Here is a 24,368-nt window from a genome sequence, read left to right as displayed (position 1 = left end):
TGACAACAATCAAAAGAAACTACGATGTTCATGAAAAAGAGAGGGAAATCAAATCAAGGCTCGAAGCATCTTCTGTTTAACAAAATAGGAAATGTCATTAAAATATAGTGGCAATTTTCCCTATATTGTTAAATCAAAACAAGGTGACTTTTTGGTGATTCTCCAATAAATGCTCTTCAACATGTTGGTAAGAATAAAAAATGCACGTGTTTAATGAGAAGCTTGTCTCATATATATATTATTAACTTACAACAACAGTGATCTGATGTGTATTATTTACGCTGCACAAAGCTGTATGAACAAGGCAGAACAGAAAACCACATCTTCAAAACAAATGTGTTTATATTTATCTAATCTTACACACATTGTCCAAACTGAAAAAGGCTTTTTTTATGAAGCTGCTAATGTTTTTGCACTTGTTTAAAATTCAAAGCACCATAACAGAACTACTTCCAGATTTCTACCTTTTTTCCCCAAAATGACCTTCATCTTCAGAGCATTTTTTTTTTTTTTACTTTTTTGTTACCTTGTGTCATAAAATTACTAATATAACTAAAAGATGAGAACTGTTCTGTCCTTAAATGTAGAGGGGAGTGTCATTAAATGCAGATTACATGCAGGAAACTGTCATATTTTGCATTCCCTATCTTTTTATTAGGATGAGACCTGAATTCATTCACATCTGTCTGACTGAACTTTCAGATGTTTAATCACAAAACTCTACTGGTTAAGGTTTAGGTCTCGAAGATTTAAAAGTTCATTTCATGTAAAATCCTGAAACTGATGATAGCAATTACAGAATGTACTAATAGCTGAGCAAACAGAATTGTTTTCCCATTTTTTACTCCATTTGGCTCAGACAGTTTGCCTGGTCTTAACTCCTGAATACGGCTTGCTCCTGGGGTGGTTTCACCTTGGTAACTTGGATCAAACTACAGTAAAAGGTTTAAGACTTATTTTGTGCCGGGGCTTTTGCAGAAACAAAGTGTGTTAGAATTAAAATGCGTGTCACAAACCGTCACTCCTGGGTCCCCTCTGTCTCCTCTGGCTCCTCTTATGCCCGGTCCTCCCTGAAAAAGGATAAAAAAAAAAACATTTTAATAAAAGTTCAGGTTTTTAAAATGTTTCTAAAATGTTCAAATACGTGACAAAAAAAAGAACCCAGCACTATATGGGTGGAATACAAAGTACTCAAAATTGATCTGTGCAGTAATCTGTTTTTAAAGCTATAATTTAGATCCTTTAAAACTGAATTTTGTGAAAAAAGTTACAAACCATTAATATCTTACCTGTTGTAGATAGATCTTTGAACAAACCCAGTTTAGGAAAAACATTTAATTCTAACCAGGTTGATGAGCTAATGGCTAGTCTGAGTGAGCTCGATGTTAAAACAACTTAAATCTTTAAAATTTAATTGAGATTCATGTGAAAGCCATTTTATAAACCTTGGTAGCAATACATAATACAGCTCTGTCTATACTGGGTACATGCTGGTTAGTACATACAGGGTATGTAGTCTGTAAGTACAGGCTGGTCCCTGAGGTACCCGATGTGTTTCAGGTACATACCAGACTGTATTATCTATTGCTACTTAAACATTTTCACCACTGTCAATTTTGTATTAAATAATTATTTACCACGGTTTTTTTTACAAATAGAAGCTAACTGTGTCACATCTGTTGCAGAATGGGGCACTTCTGTCAGAAATATCAAGTTTTTACCAGAATAACTGCAATCTAAAACAGACAGCTGTGTAAAAATGTAAAAAATATTGTTTTCATGAACCACCAAGTTTTTGCGATTGGAGTTGTTTTAAAATGTCTGTAATCCACTTTGGTCTCGGCCCCGCTCAGACAAGTAGTTAACTCATCAGTTCAGTCAGAATTATTTCTCCAAACTGAGATCATCCAAAGAGCTATCTACATTATTCTTCATAACAGTTTCACAAAACATCACTTCTAAAGATCTGAACTATTCTTTTCAATTATAAGAATGCATCTACGACTCAAAGTAAAGGTCTGGAGCCAGAAAACTCTGGGTTGATTCTCTGGTTTCGAGGTTTATCCAGAAGCAAACAACCCACATCTGCTGATCATTGGCTCATTTGTTATAGATCCTCCTCCTGTGTTTGCTTAAATGAGTTTCTCCTGGGAACCACGAGGCAGCCAGGTAGTTCCTAAAGTCTTCTGCCAAAAGAGAAATATGAGAGGAGACATGCTGCAGAGGTCAGCCACAATGGATAAATTGCAGCATGTATAGTAAGCTTTGTTTCCCGTTTCGCAGTTCAACTCCAGATCTTTTGTTGTTTTTTTTTAACCATACCATTCCATTTTTTCCATTAATGCCAATAAAAAGTTCAACCTTGTCAAACTGCTGGCTGAAATCTGAAGTCTGTCAAATTGGTTTGCCTGTTGTTTTCATGGATTCCTCTAAACAGCGTGAGCCCGCATTACATGTGAAGGCAAAACAAAATCCCGCGCAGGAAAAACTAAAATTAGCTTTCAGCAGAAGCAATCAAAACAATTGTGGTTGGATTCATACACGAGCCCTCAATAATGAAAGGAAAAGAAAACACAGATCTTACAATTTAAGAGAACAATTTGATGCCAAAGACCAATTTCCATTTTGGCCCTAAAACAACACCGGCACTGTTCAGTTTTAACAAAGGCAGATGGTAGGTTCAGCATGCCTTGGTTGATTGTTGACTGATATTCAACATTAAGTTGTGTCTGGATCAAATCAGACACCGCTGATCAGGTCAGCTGAGAAAATCAATAGTGGGAGAAATATAAACTAAAAGAGGTCTCCTGCTGTGCGAGAGAGGAAAAGACTTACATCTGATCTGACTGAGAATGTAAACATTGAAGCAAGGGGAAAGATGTTTGGGATTCTTATCTGCACCATTCTTGGTAGTAGAGAGAGAAAAAGAAGTTGTACTTTTGTAGATTAAGAACAAACTAATACAGTATAAACTTGACTAATTGGCACCTATTTCTAAAAAAATGTCTTTTTGAATGGATGAATTTCTTTTAATTGATCTTTCATTTGCCTCCACGTTGTGCTTAATTTTAAGTTCAAATATTTCAATCCATTTACTTTAATTCATAAAATAAGTGAAAAAAGTGGTAGCAGGACAACTACAAAACTTTGAAAAGCCTTATATGCTGATTTTGATAAATGAAAATGACTGTAATGACAAATTACAGTATTCTGAAAGTTTCCACATGTTGATTGAATATGTAAATGTAATGAATGCTTCTGTTAAACTGACAATGAGGGTTAGATCAAGAAAAAGAGAGACGGCAGACAGCTCGAAGTGAAGGGCTGGGACCTGCAGATTTAACCCACCAGATAAGCGCATGAATCCGGCTTCGCAGATATGCAGAAAAGTTCAGAGGCCTGTAATCAGCTGTGATAAATGGGATCACCCTGTAATTAGTTTCTCAAACTAAACAGCTGTTGATGCACACGCCAAATCTCCTCAGCACCCAGAGGTGCAGGAGAAAGATTAGGAGACAAAGAAAAGATAAAGAGGAAATAAAAATGCCAGGCTAGTTAGAGTTTATCTGAGTTTAGAGACATGTGAGGAGAATCAGGAAATAAGAAATGAACAGTCCTTTAGATGCATTGAACCAGAAAGACTTAGCATGTGAGAGTACAAACAAATAAATGTAAGAATAAATTAGTATTTAAAGTTTTTACAGGGGGTCCGGAGGGTCCCGGAGGTCCTTTGCTGTCCTGGGAGCAGGTGCAGGCATGAGGCATGGGAGGGCACTGCTCTTCAACTCTCTGAAAACACACCGACAGAATCGAGTGTTTAGTTTATAACAGTCTTTATACAGACCAGACAGGAGCTACGTCACATTAACAGGACTAAATTCAGCCTGAAAACCAGATAACGATGGTAAAATATGCACATCAACGGCCAACTTATCTGGGTTGGTAGAATTTGTATCAAATCTACACCACACAAAAAAAAAATTAGGGTTTGTTTGGTTTCCTTGGCTACTGACACAGCTGATTAGAGTTAAATTATTGCATAAACATGAGACCAGAAATAAATATCTAAGAAACTTTCAAGTAAAGGACAAACTGCTATACATAGCAACAACAGTCCAGTCTCAGGAATTAGCACATAATTAAAATCAAAGCCTCTACAAGCTTTCTACTTTTTAAAGTTTTAAAAAGTAATGCATTTTGCAACACTGTGCAGGTCAATATCGTGATTTATTGACAGTTGCAATGAGCGTAAACCTATCAGACTTTGAAAAAAAAGGCTAAATAATCATTCCAATCAGTCATTTGGATTTCATCTTAGCTGTAATTACGACTTCAAATACTAGAAGCTGTTTTACAGCAAACTAATGTAATGTTCAGAGAAGATAGGAGGGAAATGATCAGTTTCTTACCAACGCTGGCAACTCGCAGCACTTGTCTCTGCTGCCCCAGGATGTGCTGCAGATGATGTCAAACATCTGCAGCTGGAACTGTAAACGTACACGTGCACACGCCCGGTCAGTTTCATTAACACTGAGAATCAAACAGTATCAGTTACTGTGGCACACAGCAACACGGACAAAATAGGAGCATCGTTAAAAGGAGTGTCAGCTTTTCTGTTATACAATGATGTGTCTGTGTGCCGTTTCTGACAGGACAAGACGACAGATGTTTTGGCTAAACGAGCATGAATGAACAGCTGGAATGAAGCATATAGATACATCTGGTTTGGCAGCTTTATTAAATAAAGTAAACTCGAGGATGGAGACTATAGACCTGAGGGGATGAATCCAGTGTAGGTCTTTTTTTAAACACTCATTTTAGTGGAGTTTACATTTTAATGAAATCATCCGCTCATGACTAGTTATTATCCATCCTTCGAATCCATATCAGACTTTGTTATAAGATATGTTACTGTGAAATACTTTCTTTAGACCAAATCAGTTGTTTCAGTCATTTCAGCTTCCAACCCACAAACAACAGCCGAAACAAACTATCACTGATTAAACTTTGGAGTTTTGACTCAGATTCATATCAATCCTGGGCTCACCAAAATAATATTAATAATAATAAAAAAGCCATTCTCTATTGAATCTACCTTCAATAAAAAAGGTAGATTTTCAAATTTGATTAATTCTTGTTTGTGTTTTGGCCATAGAGTTACAGTCTACAGAAAAAAAAAATGCCTCCTTGTTTTTTTAAGTAACTTTAATTTGGTTTACTTCACCTTGGTTTGTATGTTGAAGGACAGGTATTACAATTAGTTTCATTTTTATCTGACCAATAAAGGACAGTCCAACGTGAGAAAAGGCAAATGGTAATTTATTTTCACTTGTGTCAAAAAACCAACAACAAAACCATTGAAACATAAATTTCAAAGCTGGTAATTTTTTTTTTAAGCACACTGGAAGCAAAACTCAAATAATGTCTTTCACTCAGTATTTCTGGCAGCTCAGGATAACACACAGTCTTGCCTGCCTGTGTTTGCCAAACAGGACAGATTTTATGTACGTATGCGGCTTTTTGTAAATTTCAGTTTGGAATTAATTAAACAAACTCCCACCGAGTGACTCACTATAAAGGCTTTGAATATTTATGACTGCCATTTTACTGGGAATAATTGTTTAAATGCCTGCGAGCGCACACTAATGGCACGCTGAGGAAAGAAAAATTCAGAGTAAAAGTATATGGCAGGCTCATTTTCTTCATGCCCAACTACCTCTGGGCCCATTTGACCCAAACATCACATAATAATAAACGTGATGGAGGGATAGCGCTTGTTTTCTACTAAAAATTAGCCACTAATTTAATCACTTTCTTTTTAATCAACAATAAAACAGATCCCAAAGACCTGAGAACAACAAAGAAGGTAGGTTTTGCTTCAGTTTCACATGATCTTCATCTTAAAAGTGCAAAACAAAAAAAAAAAGCAAACGTGACAGCAGTTTAATACTGACCGGAACAGAGCTGTCCCTCTTGTCTCGGGACCGAACCATTCGTCCGAGGACCTCCACTCCATCTGTGGTGATGTTCCCGGATGCACTGATTGGTTTCTCTCCCACCACAGAACAGTCCAGCACCACCTTCACTGACGTCTTGCTGACGGTTACATGAAGCTGTGCAGCAGAAACAGAACAGAGCTATTAAAAACGTCACATTTCTTCCCCCAAATCCTCAAATTTTAATAGAGCAAGAAAGATATGAAAATGCCCTAAACGTTTTAAACATCCAGGTTTATTGAGATCATAACAAAACTGCTTCAGTTTAAAGAAATACCAGTGGGCTTCTGATAACAATTTAGAAAGTATTCTGCTTAATAAACCGTAAGTGCTTGTACTGTTTTTGTGATCCACTGGTAAGACTTAAGCATGAAACACCAAATATAAAACACAAACAACTGAATCAAAGTTTTAAAAAGGCTCTGGAGCAGTGCTGTCCCCAACCAGCAGAATAGAAAAGTTAGACTCAGTATGAAAATAATGTTTCAACAATAAGTTATTGATTACCCTGACAAATTCTTTGTGGATGTGTTTCTCTTTGTCCTCTATTTTAAAAAGAAATGTCTAAAAGCAAACAAATACAAATGACTCGGAGCAGCTGGCTGTTCGGGAGCTAAAACTGCCTACTTAGAGAAAACTGCTGCCAGAGCTGTGAACCATCACATTCAGCCGGTTGTTCGGTTAATGAGGAGGGGATACGATATTCTGGTGAAGGGCAGTAATAAACTGGACCATTAGTATCTGCATGTTTCACCGTGAGGGGGAGGTTTCCATCCTGCTCATCCTCAGCTAAAATACTTAAAAAAAAGAAAAGCACTTGGGGTCACAGGAACATAAAAGATGATCACTCATTTCTCCATGTTGAAATAAAATGCAGCTAATATGCGTTTAGAGAAAGTTCATATTTAAGCGTCAGAGCTGCTTCTTCTGCTGACGTCTGAACAGATGCTTCCTGATGACTTTCTGTTTGTGTCCCCAACTTGTCTGCACGCTTCACTGAGCGTGATGTGTTGGGTTTTTGGAAAACAAAACATGATAAAAATCCTCTGAGGTGCAGACATTTTGCTGGTATTTTGTGGCATTCAGTTAAGGTTAATGTTAGTGGTTAGGGAATATAAATATATATAAAACAAAGAAAAGCCTGTGATATAAAACAGGTGTGTGTATGTGTGTGTTTCCTTCATTTACTCCAGCAGCAACTCTGAAATTTATGCTCAAAAAGTCTATTTTTGAAAATTTAGCACATTCAAGTTTTGCAAAATTCAAATTACCTCGCCAGCAACAGAAGCCAGCAAAACTGTGATGCTTTTTTCTAAGGATTTCTTGTGCTATGGCTACATTTGCAATAATAAACAGAAGTGGATTTTTAAAATCTGTACAAAACATAAAAAGAAAAGCATATTTATATAAAAACAAACATTTTTGGAAGTACCTACCTGTCAGTAATCTTAACTACAATTAAATGGTTTTTAAAGAATGCCATAGTTCTTTCTTTTAGGCTATGAAAATGTATTGATATAACTTAAAAATAACACACAAAGACAGTTTTAAAGTTAGTTCCGATCTTTTAAAACAGGGTTCTTTGGAAAAGTTTTGAATGCCAGTAATCTGACCGGCTCTTTATTTCTTTAAGCCGAGTTTCCTTAGAGTTTAAGTCTGACTGCAAATTTATAAGCCTTTACATCTTTGTCAACTTTAGCATTACATAATTTTTTACACATAATTCTGTGATTACTTGCAAGCACAAAAGCAGCTAGCTGGCTCATGTCTGGTGCAGCCTGAGGAACTTTTTTCAAGAATATGCAGAAAGTTTTTACTGGAACTAACATGTTATGCAAAATTAGCAGTAATGTAAAGGTTAAGAACCACTACAAAACCTAAGAGACTGAAGTTCTTTTAGGATGGCAGCAGTCCACTTTGGCTTTGACCCAACTTGGACTAGCCTTTAGCTTGTCCGACTGGTTCAAAGAGCTACCTGCAACAAGATATTAGTTGTTGACTCTAATGAGCCTGTATTGTGAGGAGAGAGAGTGTAATCTGCATCTGAATTCACCTTACAGAACATCTCGGCTTTAAAAGCTTGACTTTTACACGCTCTGCTTTTTGAATTGAAAAAGCTCCTTGGATGAGAAATGAAACATCTATTCAGCTACAGAATAAAAATCCAGTTGTTTTTGTTTTTAGCCTTTTTTGGATTTACCATGTCCCGGATGACTAAGAATCTACACCAGCAGATATTATTTCTTCATAATCTTATTATAGAACCTCACTTCAGAATGTCCTAACTACCTCTTTAAACACTTTAATGACTTACTAATGTGATGGTTTACTAATTTGGGGAGGCACAAAATTAACATCTGTGCACTTCTTGAGTGCATCTCTGAGAAATATCTGAGGTATAGTGAAGAGATGTCACTTCTTTCTTCTGTATCTATACGTCTATATACATTTTCTGACTGTTTCTCTTTGTATTTCAAACTGAGTGTCATATCTATTTATTTCTCTGTTCTCCATTCCCTCTTTCACCTGTTTGTTTTATTTCTCAGTTTGTGGGCCTGTCTGAGCTTGTGTGCTTCACTGAGTGTTGACAGATCCTGCTGTGTTTTCCTGCTTTAACGCACGGTGTCTTTATATGGTAATCCTTTTATAAAGGGCCACACACACACACACACACACACACACACACACACACACACAAACACACTCCTGATTCACTTGTCATCCTGTCTAAATGGAGACGAAGACTTCCTCTGGTCTGGCAGTCCTCTGCATCTGTTCCCTCTCTGAATGTTGTCAAGTCCTCCGACAAAGACAAAAGACACCAAATGATGGACAGCCACTCCCGCACATTTTCAGAACTGAGATAAAGAAAGAACACTAAAGGCTGGTGGGCTGCTGTATGTATGTTGAGGAAAAAAAATCACAACAGCTGCTCCTTAGAGAAGAAGAAGAAGAAGAAGAAGAAGAAAAAAGACTAGCTCCCAAACAATAACTAAAACTTGACAAAACACCACATGCATTTCTAATACAATGTGAAGTCTTTTCAGAGAACACCTTTGTGAGGACTGATTGTTTCTCACCAAACAATTTTTCCATTTCTGCGGTGGATATTTTATGCCAAAGTGTCTCACACTGTGAATAAGTCATTTACTGCGCCTGCTGAGGCCAAATCAATGACATTATTTATTCAACAGAGTAATGTGAATGACTGTTTGTTCCATAATTTTTTTCCCCCTCAACACTCTTTCTTTCAAGTAAGAAGAAAATCAAAAGATGTTTGTTTGAAAAATCAGAATGTATCTCGGTTTGATGCAACTTAATTTACATCAAGCTGAGGTTGATGTGCTATTTTTAATTAAAAGTTTATATTCTCATATAGCTCACTATAAAATAAAAGCCTAGCATTACTTAAAGGAATGCATATCGTCTGCTGCCTTTCATGCCAGAGTTTAACTAAAATCCTCTTATGCTGCGAAGGGATGGAGTTGTAGTTTTGGTCAAACCTTGTAAATAACGTTTTTCTTAATCTCATGCAATATTTTGAGATCTAATGAGATGGATTAGTACTCAGAAAATGTGCTAAAGATGACTGAGCTACTACCACACCAAATGTAGCTCATTATCTGTAAAATTGACTGAGTTATGGCCATTTTTAGGTGTCCTAAAGTAAGTGGGCTGCAAGGACCATCTTAAATTGGGTTGACTCCAAAAGCTAATCAGTTGTAGATGTACTTGCAATGATTACTTACTCTCAGAGTTTCATTAATTTGGAAAGACTAGCTTCATTCTGCATGCTTTTACTTTATTAAAACGGAGTTTAAAACCCAAAGTGGAGAAGGAGAATGAGACCAAAGCACAGAAGAGTGTTGAGATTTACCTTCAGGTGAGGTTAACTCTTTACAGTAACTCTGACAGGTCAAGGAAAAAAAAAAATCCCAGCTCAACATAAACCTCCTCCAACTTCGTCCACACTTTCAGAAACGTTACTGTAGATCTTCCAGAAATGTGTGCTTTTCTCTATAACACTTTGTTCTGCAGAGATTCAGTGCAGCAGTCTGAATATTTAACCTAAACTCAAATCTAAAAACATTTAAAGAATTTGTCTAATTAAGCCTTTTTCAGCACACAGCTTTCAGAAACAAACCTTGTGGAAGCTGCCGTGGAAGAGCTTTTTAATTTCTGATCCTTCGAAGGTAACCGTTTGGAAGTCTCCTCTGTAGTCGTAGTTGAAGAAGGCCAACGTCTTTCCAGAGTCTGTGGGGGTGAGATTCAAAAATGCTTCAATTATTTACATATGGGCTGCACAATTTCAGCAACAAGCATACAAGTTCAATACTGTCACTGAAGTTTTACAATTTCACTGTTTTCCTCACTTTTCCTATAAATATTATAAGAGGCAACCATTAAGTAGTATGAGCTTCAACCACATCATATTAAAATAAGAAACTGCAAACTGCTTGTATTTCTATTACACAAAAACAAAGCATTTTGAACAAGGCCATTCCTGGGAGTAACACACTCCCTGCAGAGGTCAGAGGTCAATCCTGGCTCTGTTTTAAGATGCCACCGAAGGCTGTTGCATAAAGAGAGTTGATCTCTTGTGATGTTTTTTTTTTTGCCAGTTGTATGAACTGGAGTTTCTCTGTACTGGGGAGTCTTAAAATATCATTATTAGGCAGACAATCATATAAATGCCCGTGTCTGTTGGTTTGTCAGCAAAATATCTTATAAACCATTAAACAGAATTTAAAGAAACTCTCAGAAACCTATCATCTTCGGCTGATTGTTTAGAATCTACCTGATGTAAAATGACTGCCACAGGTAATTGACTTTAACACAAAAAATGTCTATAATTCAGGTAATTTTATAAATATTGAGCTAAAATTTTGTGTGGTAGTAGCTGAGTGTAATCCTTCACATATACTCTGAGCACCAACATATCACAAGATCTTTGTTTAAAACTTTGGCATGCAAGTTACTTTCCTTTATATTAAGTTTAAGCCTGTTTTGATTTAAACACAGGGATTTATACAAACGTTTTGGTGGATAAAAAATTACTGAGTGTGTTGAAATTACCCTTCCTTATTCTCATAGCTAATTCTATTAAAGAATGGTTTAAAATCTAAAGTCTTCTACAAGCAAATTACTTTGTTTCTTAGAGATACATTGGAATTAAAAAATGCATTTTTTTGAAGTTGCTGCACTTCAACTTTCAAAACATTCTAAACTTTCTTTGTTTACATGGAAGAAAGAAAAGCAAGAGAAAAGACGGAAAAAAAGGAGCAAAGTTACAAAAAGGGATTCAGACTCACTGTCAAGAATTAGTCCCACCAACGGCTCGTTGCTTTTGTTGAGGATTTCCCACAATGCAAAGGGTTCCTGTGGGGTCTCGGGGAGTAAACGGAGCATCATAGAAATGGTGTAGTCAGACGGTAAGCCTTCAGGATGAAGGTACCTGGTACACAAGGAAAACAACACACACACAGCAGGGTTAGCTGTGCATGGCTCCTGGATGTCTTTTAAAAGTTCACACTGTCTCTTTTCAGCTGCTGCTGTTTGCTGCGTCACACTTATTCTGAGCACCAAGCTCTTTTTGATCACAACAACTTTGGAATAGCTGCCTCCGAGCGTTTCAGTTTTAAATGTGTCCTTAAACTTTTCAGAATGTTCAAAGCTGACTCTTTTCAAAATGGAACAACAGGACGGTAAAATTACTGCTTGTTGACAGCAAAAACTGGAAAAAGCTCATAAAATAACAACATTAAAGAGAGGAAAATATCACAGGAGCCCAGCTGAAGCAACTAAAAGCTCCTGCTCAGTTTTGGTGCAAATTGCTTTTGATGTTCTTGTAGGAAACCATCCATTCATGTGTGTACATTTTAAAAAATCCATTAAAAAAATTCTTAAATATTGCATGTCATTTACATTTGGACCCAAACTAAACTACTGTATCTCTGAACAAACCTTCACATCTGTGTCAATCTCAGTTAAAGTTGTCAACCAGAACTATTTAAAAGTTAAGATTTTTTTGTCTGTTTATGGGTTAATAATAGCTTTGACAGCAAGCCGCAATAATGACAAGAAGAAAATGTAAACATGGAGAGAGGAGAAATTAAGTGGTCAGCAGTAACTCAGTAAAACTGAAGAGACAATGAAGAACAGAAGCAGTGAGGCTGGAGGTTTAATCAAACAATCTTGGCAAATCTCGTTCGTACAAGATGATAATTGAAAGCTCCATTTGCTCGCCAAATGAAGCAGAAATTAAAATAAATCCTCCTTTAAGCAGAATCTGAAGCAGCTTGTTTTGTACTCTGTGATGGATTCCCCTCCCTTCGTGTGTCCTTCCTCACCTTGTGGGCTGTAACACCAGAGCATCACGGTGTAGCCTGTAACAGGGGTAGCTGTTAAAGGAACCAGGCTCCAGAGAAACTCCGGGTATGGTGCTGTACTCCTTCTCCACCAGGCCGAACTTCTCCATCATTCGGAAACCTGAAGCAGTATGATCATCATCATTACCAGCACCTCTCTGTGCAATCCCTGGTAACATAATCACGACCAGCTCCACTGTTTGGACCATCATTATTGCATCATTAAGGGTGCAGATGCATAAGCAATGAAGCACCCTTATTATTATTCTGTTCACAATTTTTGTCAGTTTTCACGCCCTGCAGCTTAAAAAACCCCCCAGTAAATTATACAGTAAGACGCACTGCTCAATCAGGAGTAGTGTGCTATGACTTTTAGTAATGGCGCATCAAACGACATGGATGAAATTTGCAAAAACAATAAATTCCCGTTACATAACAATGAGATTTTGACAAGTGAGAAAACCCGAGTCCTCTTTGGAGTTCTATAACTCAAACAAACTTCACAGAAGAAGCATCGTTTAAAGTTTGAACAGGTCACAGAAAGTTGGACTTTACATGCCTGAACAGACATTTTATTATTTAATTGCTTTCACACAATCACAGTTCACATTTTATCATTTTTTTCCCCCACAGAAAATTCAAGTGAGAGTTGATGTCGCACTTCCTTTTGAGACGTCTAAACTTTCCACAATTTTGCAAACTCTTCTTACTGCCACAACTTTTCCAGTAAACATACAAATTATACATCAAAACATGGGCATTTTTTGCCTTCTCACACCCAGAGTGTCTCTCCCTGCTACAGGACTTGGGTTTCTCTCAAATCCCCTTAGAGTTCAGACAGTATAGCCAAGCCCCCACAGATTTCAGGTTTATTTTAGCTCAAATATATTTCTCTTAAAAACTGGAAGTGAAGTTTCTTTTTAACCTTGTAAATCATAATATAAACGTAAAAATTCACATGTGGAGTAAATGACCGGGTTTTAAGCACAGAGGATAATGGGTAAGTGGGTACAGGTGAGTGATAATCGGTGTCAACAGGTGGAGGTGGGCGTGGCAGAAAACCAAGTGATGACTGAGGGTAAATGGAAGATACAACAACACAGGAAACAGGAACAGAACCAAAATGAGGCCAACAAAGATACACTTACCTGCCATCGTGTTACCGCTCATCAACACAGACGGACACGCTGGAAGACAAAGGAGAATAGTTCAGTCTTAACGGTTTTTTAATTTTCCTCATTCAAATAAATTCTCCAGATATTCTTCAAGGTCTGTCTCTGTGTCAGTGTCTGACTTCAGTTTACTGCAGGTTTCTGTTTTAAATAGGTTTCTCACTGGCAGTGGCAGCCTCGCAAACAAAGGTGATGAGCTGCTCTTCGATTTTCTTCACAGCATCCAGATCATCCACAAAAAACACGTGCCGGTCACTGGGTTTACTGGCAATATTCACCAGCTCGCCGTAGTCTGCATCCGCAAAGCCGATTGCAAAGATGATGTAGCCTGAAAATGGGATAAAATAAGACTTGGTACAAGTTCAGCAAGAACACATAACAGTAACACGACATAATTCATCAAGTGGGAGTCAGAAGGAGAATCTGCTCTGTGTTTGACTGAACTGCTCCAACACGCAGAACGCATCAGCCAGTAAAAATCATATTTCCCCATTCAGACTCAAACATTTATCAGTGACTTATTTTAAAAACAATTTGATCACCTGCTGCCAAATGGCTTTGTTTTTGTGTGTTTGTCATGAACAACTCGTCAGATTTGACTGAAACTCTCAGAAAGTAATCTCTGGATGAACGTCTACAGATGATTAACATGAGGAGTCAACACAATTCAAAATGGCTGCCATAGCTGATGTACCTTAGAAAACACAAATAGCTACAACTCAATTAATTTAACAGATACTGAGCTAAGATTTGGTGTGGTAGTAGCTGAGAGTCATACCCGACTCCAAGATCAGCATGAACTGTTGGAGCCAATCCTGTTTGTTAGTGAAATCTCACATGAAACAATAGACAGTGTTTAATGAAACTCTCAGAGAGTAATTATTTGATGTACATTTACAACTGGTTAAATTCAAGATGGCCACCACAGCTAATCGACCTTAGCTAACATAAAAATGCTGTAACTCCGTCAATTTTCCAGATATTCATCTAAAATTTGATGTGGTTGAAGATGAGAAATAATCATACATACAGCATATAATCGTATAATCCAAGCGCAAACAGATTGTCCAATATCATGTGAGAGTATGAAGAGAGAGTATGCACTTCATTTTCCAAAACAAAATAATTTTAGTTTAGAACTCTGCTGCAGGGATAAGAATTCCTTCGAGCAATCCTGGATTTATAATTTTAATTTTGCATTTGGTGAATAAACCCCGCCCACCTTCCATTTGCATCTCCTTTGAGACTTTGTTGACATCGTCTTGTGAACGCCCATCAGTCAGAACAACCAGGACCTTTGGAACGCCTCTTCTGGCTCCTGCAGCCTGAGTGAAAATGGATTCCTTCACATGTTTAATGGCTCGACCTGAGAAAAGAAAAGTCCAAAATTGTAAATGAACTTCCATATAGAACCTATATGTTTGCATGTTCAGCTATCTAATTAAAGTGAATTATAGTAGTTCGGGTAAAGATGGAGTTACAATTGATCACGTCTCAAAAAAACAAAGTTTTCCACTAAACTTCAAAACTTGATCAATGATGTGAAGAAAAAAAAATAGAAAAAGAAATTTCAATTTATTAGACCCCCTCCCCTCCATAGTTTATTACCTTTTTTAGTTACTCCTTTCATTTCATTGTATCAACACAAAATCATAATTGGTAGAACATTAAAGCATTTGTAAATAATGAATCCTCTGCAAGACAAAATCTGTTAATCAAACCAAAATTAATGGGCTTCAAAGAGGCACACAGAGGCAAATAATTAAGAATTTTTCCACAAATTATACTTGATTTAAAAAAAGTAAGCCTTTGTTATTTTTTTGTTGACACTAATGAAGCAAAATACTGAGGCAATTATTTATGTCACGACTATCTTCGTAGACAACATTTTTAAAATCTCAAAAAACTGACATTGACAAAGTTTTTTGGTTTTCAGTACCACCTTAACACTCTATAGTTTAAAATCTTACGGATATATGAGGATTAGACCATGTGCAGTTTAATTACCTGCTAATGAACTTAATCAGTAATAAAATATGACAAGACTGACTTAAAAAGTTTCAAAACACATTCATAGCAAACCTGTGTGCATTCTTGTTAGTAGATTTAATTATGATGAACTATGATTTTTGGTAAAAATTCGAAACATGTACTTTGTAGCTGCTCAGATGTGTTGAGAGTAACTTGACAGCTCGTTCCTTGCTGCTGTCTAACAAAGTGAACTGGACTATTTCAGAAGCCTGAACTCTGACCAGATGATGGATGAGTTTTATTATAAAGGTACAATGTTCAGCCACTGCAAATAGGAGCAGAAACTAACTCAGTCTGCTGCTGATGGCTCAAACTGATCTAAACTTTATTTTGTGAATCCTAATTGATAGGAAAGCTGTTTGCTCCTTATGCACAGGTGGTTTCCATTTAGTGCCAACCATGTGAGCATTTTGTTCATGATAATGTGTTTTAACTGTTCACGAAGATCCTCACCTGATCTTATCACAACCAAAACAACGTCAATCATCATTTATCCTCTCAAATCTAGTCATTTTTCATTTTCTCCTCTTGTGTTTGCGATAGTGTGCAAGTTATTAAAGCGTGTTGAACAGTTTTAACAGTTTTAAGTGTCCAATAAATCTGACAGCAACACAAGAACATGAGATGTAATTGATTAACTGTGTATAGTAAACCCTCTGACTGAATCATAGCTCCCTTTTCTTGCTCTTTATTTTCATCAAGCTGTCAGTGATGACAAATGATAGAGTGCTCAGTCTGCAAAATGTGATGTTGGGTATCTGTGAGTGGTACAGCTGTTCCTTCGCTGTCCTCTGATCATGACGGGCAAGTGTGGAATTATAACAGCCAGCCAGGCATGAAGTGAAAGAAGAAAAGAGCACAGAGAAAAAACGGGGACAACCAGGATGAGGTAGACTGAGGATGATGGTGGGTGGAAAAGATGGATAAAATGGGAAAAAAATAGAAAGAAGAGGGGTCTGAAACCAGAAATTTGTCAAGGCAGCATATCTTTAAAGGCCATCATTATTCAGCGATCCATCACACTGAGCATGTATAAAACCAAGCTGGACTGGTTTTGTGTGTTAGTTTGACAGCTTTATCACAAAACAAAAACTAAATCTGGTAACAATATATAATACAGACTAGTACTTATAGGGTTACCCCACAGTTACAAGGTACAAACCCTGTAAGGACTGGGCTGTATCATGTTTTGCTACTCAGCATTTCAATAAGGAAAAAAAATCCCTATTAATTAGTTGACTGCAGATTACATTTGTTAATGGGAAGAGAATAATTTGTGAAAAATGTATAAATAAATTGCTAAATTTACTGTACTCCTGAAAACAGACTGTTTTTTTTTCTTTTTAAGTTATGCTTTCTTTTATAGTCAGTGAAATTTATTCATATACATATTTATACCTCCTTCCATGTATCAACTTAGCGAGTCAAACACTTAAATTTGACTGAGAGCCTCTAAAACTGCATCCCTCGAGCTGAAGTTATAGAAAGAAATTACTTCAAGTAATCTAATATAAAAAATATGCTCTGAACTAATAGTTAAAAAGAAAAAAAGTACTTTTACATACTGTGAGTCAGTCACATTAACACACAAACACAGTCCAGAAAAGGCTCTCATATTTCATTCCAAGGAGTGAAAAGCAGTTCTTTAACTTGCATAATATACAGTCAAGCAGTGTCAAGGATGAGCACAATTACTTCGTATAAAATGCTCAAAACACATTCTCTCATTCATTGTATATGCAGGGAAAAGGACTAAATAACCATTCAGTCAGCCAGTTAGGGGCCCACTTATAACTTAATGAATAAATTCATAGAGAGGAGCCAAAACCTAGAAAATCACCTTCAACTGCCTGACTTTTAAACTACTCTTCTAGCATATTAGTGTGAGTTTTGAGAGTAAAAACTGACTACAGTTTTTTAGGCAGCTTCTGTTACCAATCATTCATAAAATTAATAAATACGTCTTTTCTCTTGACAATAACTTATGCAAATCAATCAATTGGGTAAGAAACATAACCTCTGTTGCTACAGTTCAAGGTCTGCAGCAAACAGGTGGTATGGCACAACTGTATTGACGTATTATAAGAGGTTTTACAGACAATTTCAGAGTGAATAATGGGGGAAAAAGTTTAAATTATCATACTACTGAAGGTTACTTTTGAATGCTTTATCAAAGTATAATGGAAAATATAAAATCTAAGCACACCATAGAAACCAGATACAAAAAAAAAGTTCCCAGCCCTGGTCCTCAGGGTCCACTGTCCCACACGTTTTAAACTTTTCTCTGCTTCAACACACCTGATTCAAATTATTGGGTCAAGACCTTCAAAAAAGCCTCTGGGACCAGTAGTCTAAATCTTACAGGAAATTGGCCACATTGTGAACTTTGTACACTTTATAACAACATCTCTACATGTAAGTGAGTGATTTTTAGCTCACTAAGTTGAAATCTCTATCACTAAAAGTTCTCTCAAGCTTAAGTCTATATTAAATGGTGTGGCTTATTCTTATAATTTATCGTTTTGCCTCAGAACAGGAACTAGCTTTAAAGTGGTTTCATTGAACACAGATCTGGGAATGATGATAAGCTTGACTTTAATGTTTTCCAACTCCACAAACCAGTAGGATTTGCTTATCGTTGTGCTCAGTGACCAGGTTATCTACCATTAGCAATACAAGCTGAAAACAATGGATTTCTCCTCATTCTGTGCATTCAAACACTGTAGCAACATGTTCACTAATAATAGTTGTACAGCACTGTGTGTGTGACTGATTTACTGACATACAGGCCAGCAGAAATAAAAATAAAACGTTGCAGGTATCCCAACCTTTAATGCACAAATTAGCCATATTGAATTTTGAGGTGAGAGCTGATCTAAAATCTCTGAATGCATTTGCATGTCACCAAACGGCTCCCTCACAATGCTGCTAACTGTCTACAAACACACCGCAGGCGAGTCGAGGAACTTGATGACATGCTGAGGAGGTTATTAAATCATTTCAAACAGGTGGACAGAAACAGGTGACTATCTAAAACACACAGGACCAGAGTTGGGGCCTCTGGGCTGACAGGTGCGTTAGGATAAGTCAGTCATCATAGGTCTGTTATCTGAGAGCTTATTCTGGGGTTAAACTTTCTTTCAAACTGCATTTGAAACAACAAGGGTGCAGCAATTTTAAAACAAAATAATAATAAAAAAAAAATCAAATGTACTGATTAGCAAAGTTCAAGCTAAATAAGCAATACTAGTTATAAAGGCCCACCTGTACCACAAGTCACTATTACATCACATAAAGAAGAGACATTTATAATAATTAAAACTAAAGAATGGCTTTTTGGAATGACAAAGAAAAGAATTTACGTTTAGAGAGCAAAAAGATTTCAAGTTTTCAACACAACCTCCAACTTTAGAAGTCCAGCAAAGAGACACAATCAGCTGTACAACTGTATGCAATAAACTTTAGGCACCAAGCACACTCAAATATTTTTCTGTTTTGAAATAAATCTGACTCTTTTCCAGCTTTAAAACACCCCTGAAACACAGCCACGGACAAACAACTGCATACAGCAGCAAGACAAACTACGAGTCCTAAAACCTTCACATTAAATGAAATGTCAGCCCAAACTCACACAAGAGCTGTGGTAAGTTTACCTAAATGAACGGTCTTATAAGATAAGCACAAATTAAAAGTTCAGCTCCGTTTTTTAAATGGAATCAATATGGATGCCATTATTATTATGCATCCTCACATTACTATGTGTGACTAAATCTTCTTAATGGTCATGCTGAGTGCAGTGAATCTGTGCCTGTGTTTTAGTGCTACATAAGGCGCGCAGAATTTTAGAGAAGGGAAATAATCGACCATAAGAAAAGAGCCTCACTGAACCGAACAGATCACTCATCTCCACTGTAGGCACAAGGGTAAAAACTTCTTGCTTTGTGCATGCATAAATAAATGTGTGTTTATTTTGGCGGCAGTAGTAATTAAGGAATACCAGCCTGGCTTTTCTTTTAGTTATCATCACACATCATATCATGCAAAACACCAGAAGCAAAGACTATTAAGGAGGTGACAGAAACTGTGAGCAGGATATGTAGACGAAATCCTGAAATTAAAATACAAAAAGAAACCAAAACAGGGATAAGAGGGCATAAATGGATGGGCAGAAAGGTGGGAGAGAAATAAAGTAAAGGAGGTGCGAAAGCAGCCGGAGCATGGGAGCAGAGATCTTATATGAGACAGGATATGAGCCCCCGAACATATAGGCTTTGCTGAAGGACACAATTACTCGACACAATTCAGCTGTCAGACTTTGGCAGAAAGAAAACTGCTCCGAACTGTCAGCATTACCTGTAAAGTCACAAAACCAGTCAGGTATTGCGTTTACTGGTACAGTGGAAGCTTTCACCTCGTTTTTACAGAAGTGCTTGTCACGCATCCTGACGGTTAGTTAAATATTTTTTCATCTGCAGTAAATGATAGCGGGGCTCCAGACTGCAGCTATTTAATTGGATTTTGCAAGCATTTTTTGAAGGCAGTGCAACAAAATTGCAGGCCTGACTTTTTTATTTAGTTATGATTATGTACCGTATCATTCAATAACACCAAGAGGAGTTTTTATGCATTTGCTTGTATCAGTGCGTGAAAAAGGCCAAAGAAATGTTTGATTTCTGGAGGAAATCAGTTAACATCAATCATAACTTCTCTTTGCTGCAAGTGAGACTGAGCTCTGTGTTAAGCAACATGTTGAATTGCATGTATTGTATATTTAATGCATGTCTGACTTGACCAGTGACTTTAAACTAAATTGTTCCTTCAGGACCTAAAAGGTTTTACGTTTCCTTACTTGTATTAGGATTATTTTGTAAATAAGCCAGGGTCTAGTTAAACATTTGTACCTCTATGACAGGATGATCTATTACCAGAATAATCCTCCTAATATGCCACTCTCACCTGTCTTGGTGTTTCCTCCCTTGTAGCTGATCTTCTGAATGGCTTCCAGCAGCGCTTCCTTGTTGCTATGGGAACTCAGTGGGAATTCTGTCCGTGCATCGTCACTGAACTGAGCAATGGCCACCTGGAGAGAAATGGAGAGGCGAGGACAGAAGTTGAGCGCAAACATCAGACAAAATGACTCAATTATCAATCATCTGGACCACTTTGTTTTTAAACTTGCTCCAAAAGGATTAGTTGTGTAATAATAAGGATTTTGTCATCCTCTGTTTATAATTATGTCAGTCACTTTGTCACTGGAAAAGGATTTCCACATTAGTGTGTAACAGTTTGTTACAAAACAACAACAGTAAACAGCAAGAGGCCAAATCACTCAAATGATCTTTTGTGGAAGTTTCCAACTTATAAAACCAAACTGAGCTCAGGTCCAACAACCAAATATCTGCCTCATTGTCACCTTAAACCTCTGCATTTACTCTCAAAGGCTAAAACAGGAAGGATCAAAGAGATGCTGCTTTTGTTCACTGAAAGATTTACTTATCATGAAATATATTTGCTTCAAGTAATGGTTTGAATCTTCTGATGCGAGGTTCTGTGGGAAGCTTATGCATAATTAATATCTTACATATTGCAGATAGCTCTTTGAACAAACTCAGTTTGGAGACAGTTTAATCCTGAACAGACTGATGAGCTAATGGCTAGTCTGACAAACGTGGACTGCTGTCGTCCTGAATCAACTTCAGTCTCAAAACTTCCGTTACGGTTCTTAAGAACAGTAATGTGTAAACTTTTACACTGTCGTCAGTTTTGCATTACAGTTATTTGCAAGCACAAACAGTTGCTCCAGCAGCAGCTAGCTGTAGCACTTCCAGTGTAGACAGAAGCACTTCCAGAAGTCAAATTACAATATTTCTACTGAAATAACTGCATAATGCAAAACAGATGGAGGTGTGCACTTTTATAAAACAGCATTCATATAAATTTAATTAAAATTCAAGTTGTTTACGGACGGCAGAAATCCACTTTGGTCCTGACTCTTTGAACAGCCTCAGTTTGGAGAAATGCCCCATCTACAGCAGGTAAGATATTAATTTATAACTTTCATAACTTTTAGACAAAACACCACCTCAAAAATATTTGAACTACACCTTTAAACAATCTCAAAGTTTAACATTCAACAGACTAGTTTAACTATTCACAACTTAAAGAGTTGGAAATTAATAATTTTTTTTACCGTTTTAATGTAAAAAACTAGTAGAAAAAAACAATGACGGCTCATGTTTAACTTCTTTTTAGATTTGGTGATTGATCAAAAATTATCTTAACTTTAAAACTTCTTGAAACCAAACGGATATGTGCTGCAGATGAAAATATCCTGTGCAGATGGGAGCTATAATCAATCTAATTACCGTCTCTAAGAGTGACGGACAACTATCATCACCTCCCAGCCTGCTAATGGTGCTGTTGTTGGCTCTTGTCGGTCTACATTTACCAGCCAACTTTCTCTTTACTCTGCAGCCAACTTTCTCACATTACAGTCAGTGTTTTGCTGTCGGCAGCCCGCTGCTCGGGGGTTCTGGGGAACAGTGAGGGTAGCAAAGTGCCTAACAGCAGACATTACACAAATGAAACAAAAAGGTTTAGCAAGCACCTCTGTGGTGTGACAAATGAACCAGCTGAGGTCTGCTGACAAGAGTGGAGGCCATGCAGGAAGGAGGCAAAAAAATAAATCAGTTCACACAGACAGGAAAGAAACTGCCCCAAGTTAAAGCCTGACTTTACTACTGATAACTTTAATGCATAAGAAATGTATAAATCAGTGGAAATGGTGATACTGTGGTAACACGAGACAGAGAATGCCTACAGAGCATGAGTCTGTGCTTGAACCACTTGATGTTTATTCCAGCTTTGAATACATCTACACTTAACTTATTAAAACCACCATTCATGCAGGACAAGTAATGTTTCCTGGCAAAGAACACAGCAGCAGCGAATGAGCAGAGCTAATTGAATACAGCTCAGCATCACAAAGTCCCTGCAGAGAGAAAAGACTGACTCACTTTAGAGCTTCTCTTCACTCTCTCAAACTTTTCAGGAGAATCTGTGAAGCTCTGGCCGATTTCACATGGGAGTGCCAAATGAATATTGAATGAAAATAGTAACGCTGGAATGTAAAATAACGCCAAACTCTGAATCTACTCTAAAACCAAAACTGAATGAAAACCATTTGGGTCAAAATGAAACAGTATGAGCCTCTTTTAGGCAAACGTGCATTTACATATTTCTCTTTCTGTCTGAAGTTTAGGAATGGCAAAGGCACAAAAACAAAAAAAATATTAATTTTTAGACAGTAAAGAACATAATTTTATATAACATTTAATCACTCTGTTCTGTCTGTTATTACAGAAGTTTAGTTTTAGCAGACTTTAAAGAATATCGAGACTGACTTTCACTTTTGGCGAGTAGATAAGAATGAAATTGGTTGAGACTCATGAAGATATGAGGATGAGATAGTTGCTTGTATTAAAATATTTTGATGTGCTTGCAAAGCAGCTGCAGTACTGCAAAACCTCACATATACTACAGAGATTTAAAGACTGTATTTTGAAGGTAATAATGCCTATACATAACTTTTAATACATATTTTCTCTCCACCAAATGCATGTTTTACCCCAAAGTTCACACCAAGCTATGCAATCCTGTTATTTATTTGTTATTGTGGGTTTAGCTAAAGCATCAGCTGTAAATTAAATTTTTAAAATGTATATATTACTTAGAAAAATATAAATAAGTGTAAAGTTAATATTTACTCAGGTATTCTCATGTACTCATAGATTCAGAAATTTCAGGAAACAAAACTTTAGTAAAAGTCTGTTTAAGTCTTCAGATCTTTTGAAGTGGGGCTCAGTGGAAAGGTTATAAACAATCATTATCTCACCTGCTGTAGACAGCTCTTTGATTGATCTCAGTTTGAATAAATAGAGTTTAATTGATACTGGATTGACAAGCAGACAGCTAGTCCAAGTGGAGCCAAAACCAAAGTAGATTGATGCCGTTTTAAAATAGTTTTAATCTCAAAACTGTTGTAGCGTACTTGGAATAGCTCTCAGATCATGAATCCAGTGAGAATTAAACAATTTCTCCAAACTGAGGTCGTTCATAGAGCTATCTACAACAGGTAAGATATTAATTGCTCATAATTTTTCCACAGATGTTCACTTCAGCCCATCTGAAGTATCTCTTCATGTTGAAATGACAGATGTGGCCGTGACCTGAGTGCCATCTGGTCCAATCAGATCCAATGACCCCATGGTGCTGTAGAGAAAACGGATGATCTTCATGAAGTTGTCATCTCCGATGGACCAGGAGCCATCAACCAGGAACACCAGGTCAGCCTTGGCCTCCTTACACACTGGACAGACACACAGATAGGAAAGCTTTATTTCAAAAGTAATTTCATACAGAATGAAAGTCAGTGGAGGACAAAGCATCGTAGGAATATTAACTGGCTATCTAATATATTCAGACTCTGAGCAAGTATTCAAAATATGAAGCACTGCGATTACACATCTGATAGAAAAGAGTAAATACGTAAGAATTAGGTCTTCAGAGCTGAGTCAACACTGCAGAGTTTAAAAAATAATAAATGTGGTGTATGCACATTTTAAAATTCATAAAAGTTCTTAATCTAAAGTACTTGTGCTTTTCTTTTGTTAGCTGCTCCGTCTTATTCTCTGTCCTGCAGTGACTTCTCTGTCTGCTTTTATTCCTATCGCAAGTCAATGACTCCCAGTAGCCGTATCACTGAAGCTGTAAAGTTGTTTAGGGGTTCTGAAGACCTTTCA

General features: G+C 37.0%; 1 protein-coding gene across 5 annotated transcripts in view; it reads right to left on the bottom strand.

Moving 5' to 3' along the window:
* Window positions 1–24,368, bottom strand: part of col14a1a (collagen, type XIV, alpha 1a) — a 130,313-nt gene that overhangs the window by 30,363 nt on the left and 75,582 nt on the right. For all 5 annotated transcript variants that reach the window (XM_037980140.1, XM_037980143.1, XM_037980144.1 and 2 more), the window contains 12 exons: window positions 23,796–23,935; window positions 20,524–20,647; window positions 14,759–14,902; window positions 13,700–13,864; window positions 13,513–13,551; window positions 12,347–12,485; window positions 11,309–11,451; window positions 10,141–10,250; window positions 5,955–6,113; window positions 4,410–4,487; window positions 3,703–3,789; window positions 1,017–1,070 (listed from right to left, as the gene is read on the bottom strand). In XM_037980140.1, coding sequence (XP_037836068.1) covers window positions 1,017–1,070; window positions 3,703–3,789; window positions 4,410–4,487; window positions 5,955–6,113; window positions 10,141–10,250; window positions 11,309–11,451; window positions 12,347–12,485; window positions 13,513–13,551; window positions 13,700–13,864; window positions 14,759–14,902; window positions 20,524–20,647; window positions 23,796–23,935 — 1,382 coding nt within the window. The remainder of the gene's footprint in view (window positions 1–1,016; window positions 1,071–3,702; window positions 3,790–4,409; window positions 4,488–5,954; window positions 6,114–10,140; window positions 10,251–11,308; window positions 11,452–12,346; window positions 12,486–13,512; window positions 13,552–13,699; window positions 13,865–14,758; window positions 14,903–20,523; window positions 20,648–23,795; window positions 23,936–24,368) is intronic.

This window comes from Kryptolebias marmoratus, linkage group LG16 (genome assembly GCF_001649575.2).
Source record: "Kryptolebias marmoratus isolate JLee-2015 linkage group LG16, ASM164957v2, whole genome shotgun sequence".
In the NCBI taxonomy this organism is placed as follows: domain Eukaryota; kingdom Metazoa; phylum Chordata; class Actinopteri; order Cyprinodontiformes; family Rivulidae; genus Kryptolebias; species Kryptolebias marmoratus.
The sequence above is the reverse complement of the archived record's forward strand: the minus strand, read 5'-3'. Positions and strand labels throughout refer to the sequence as shown.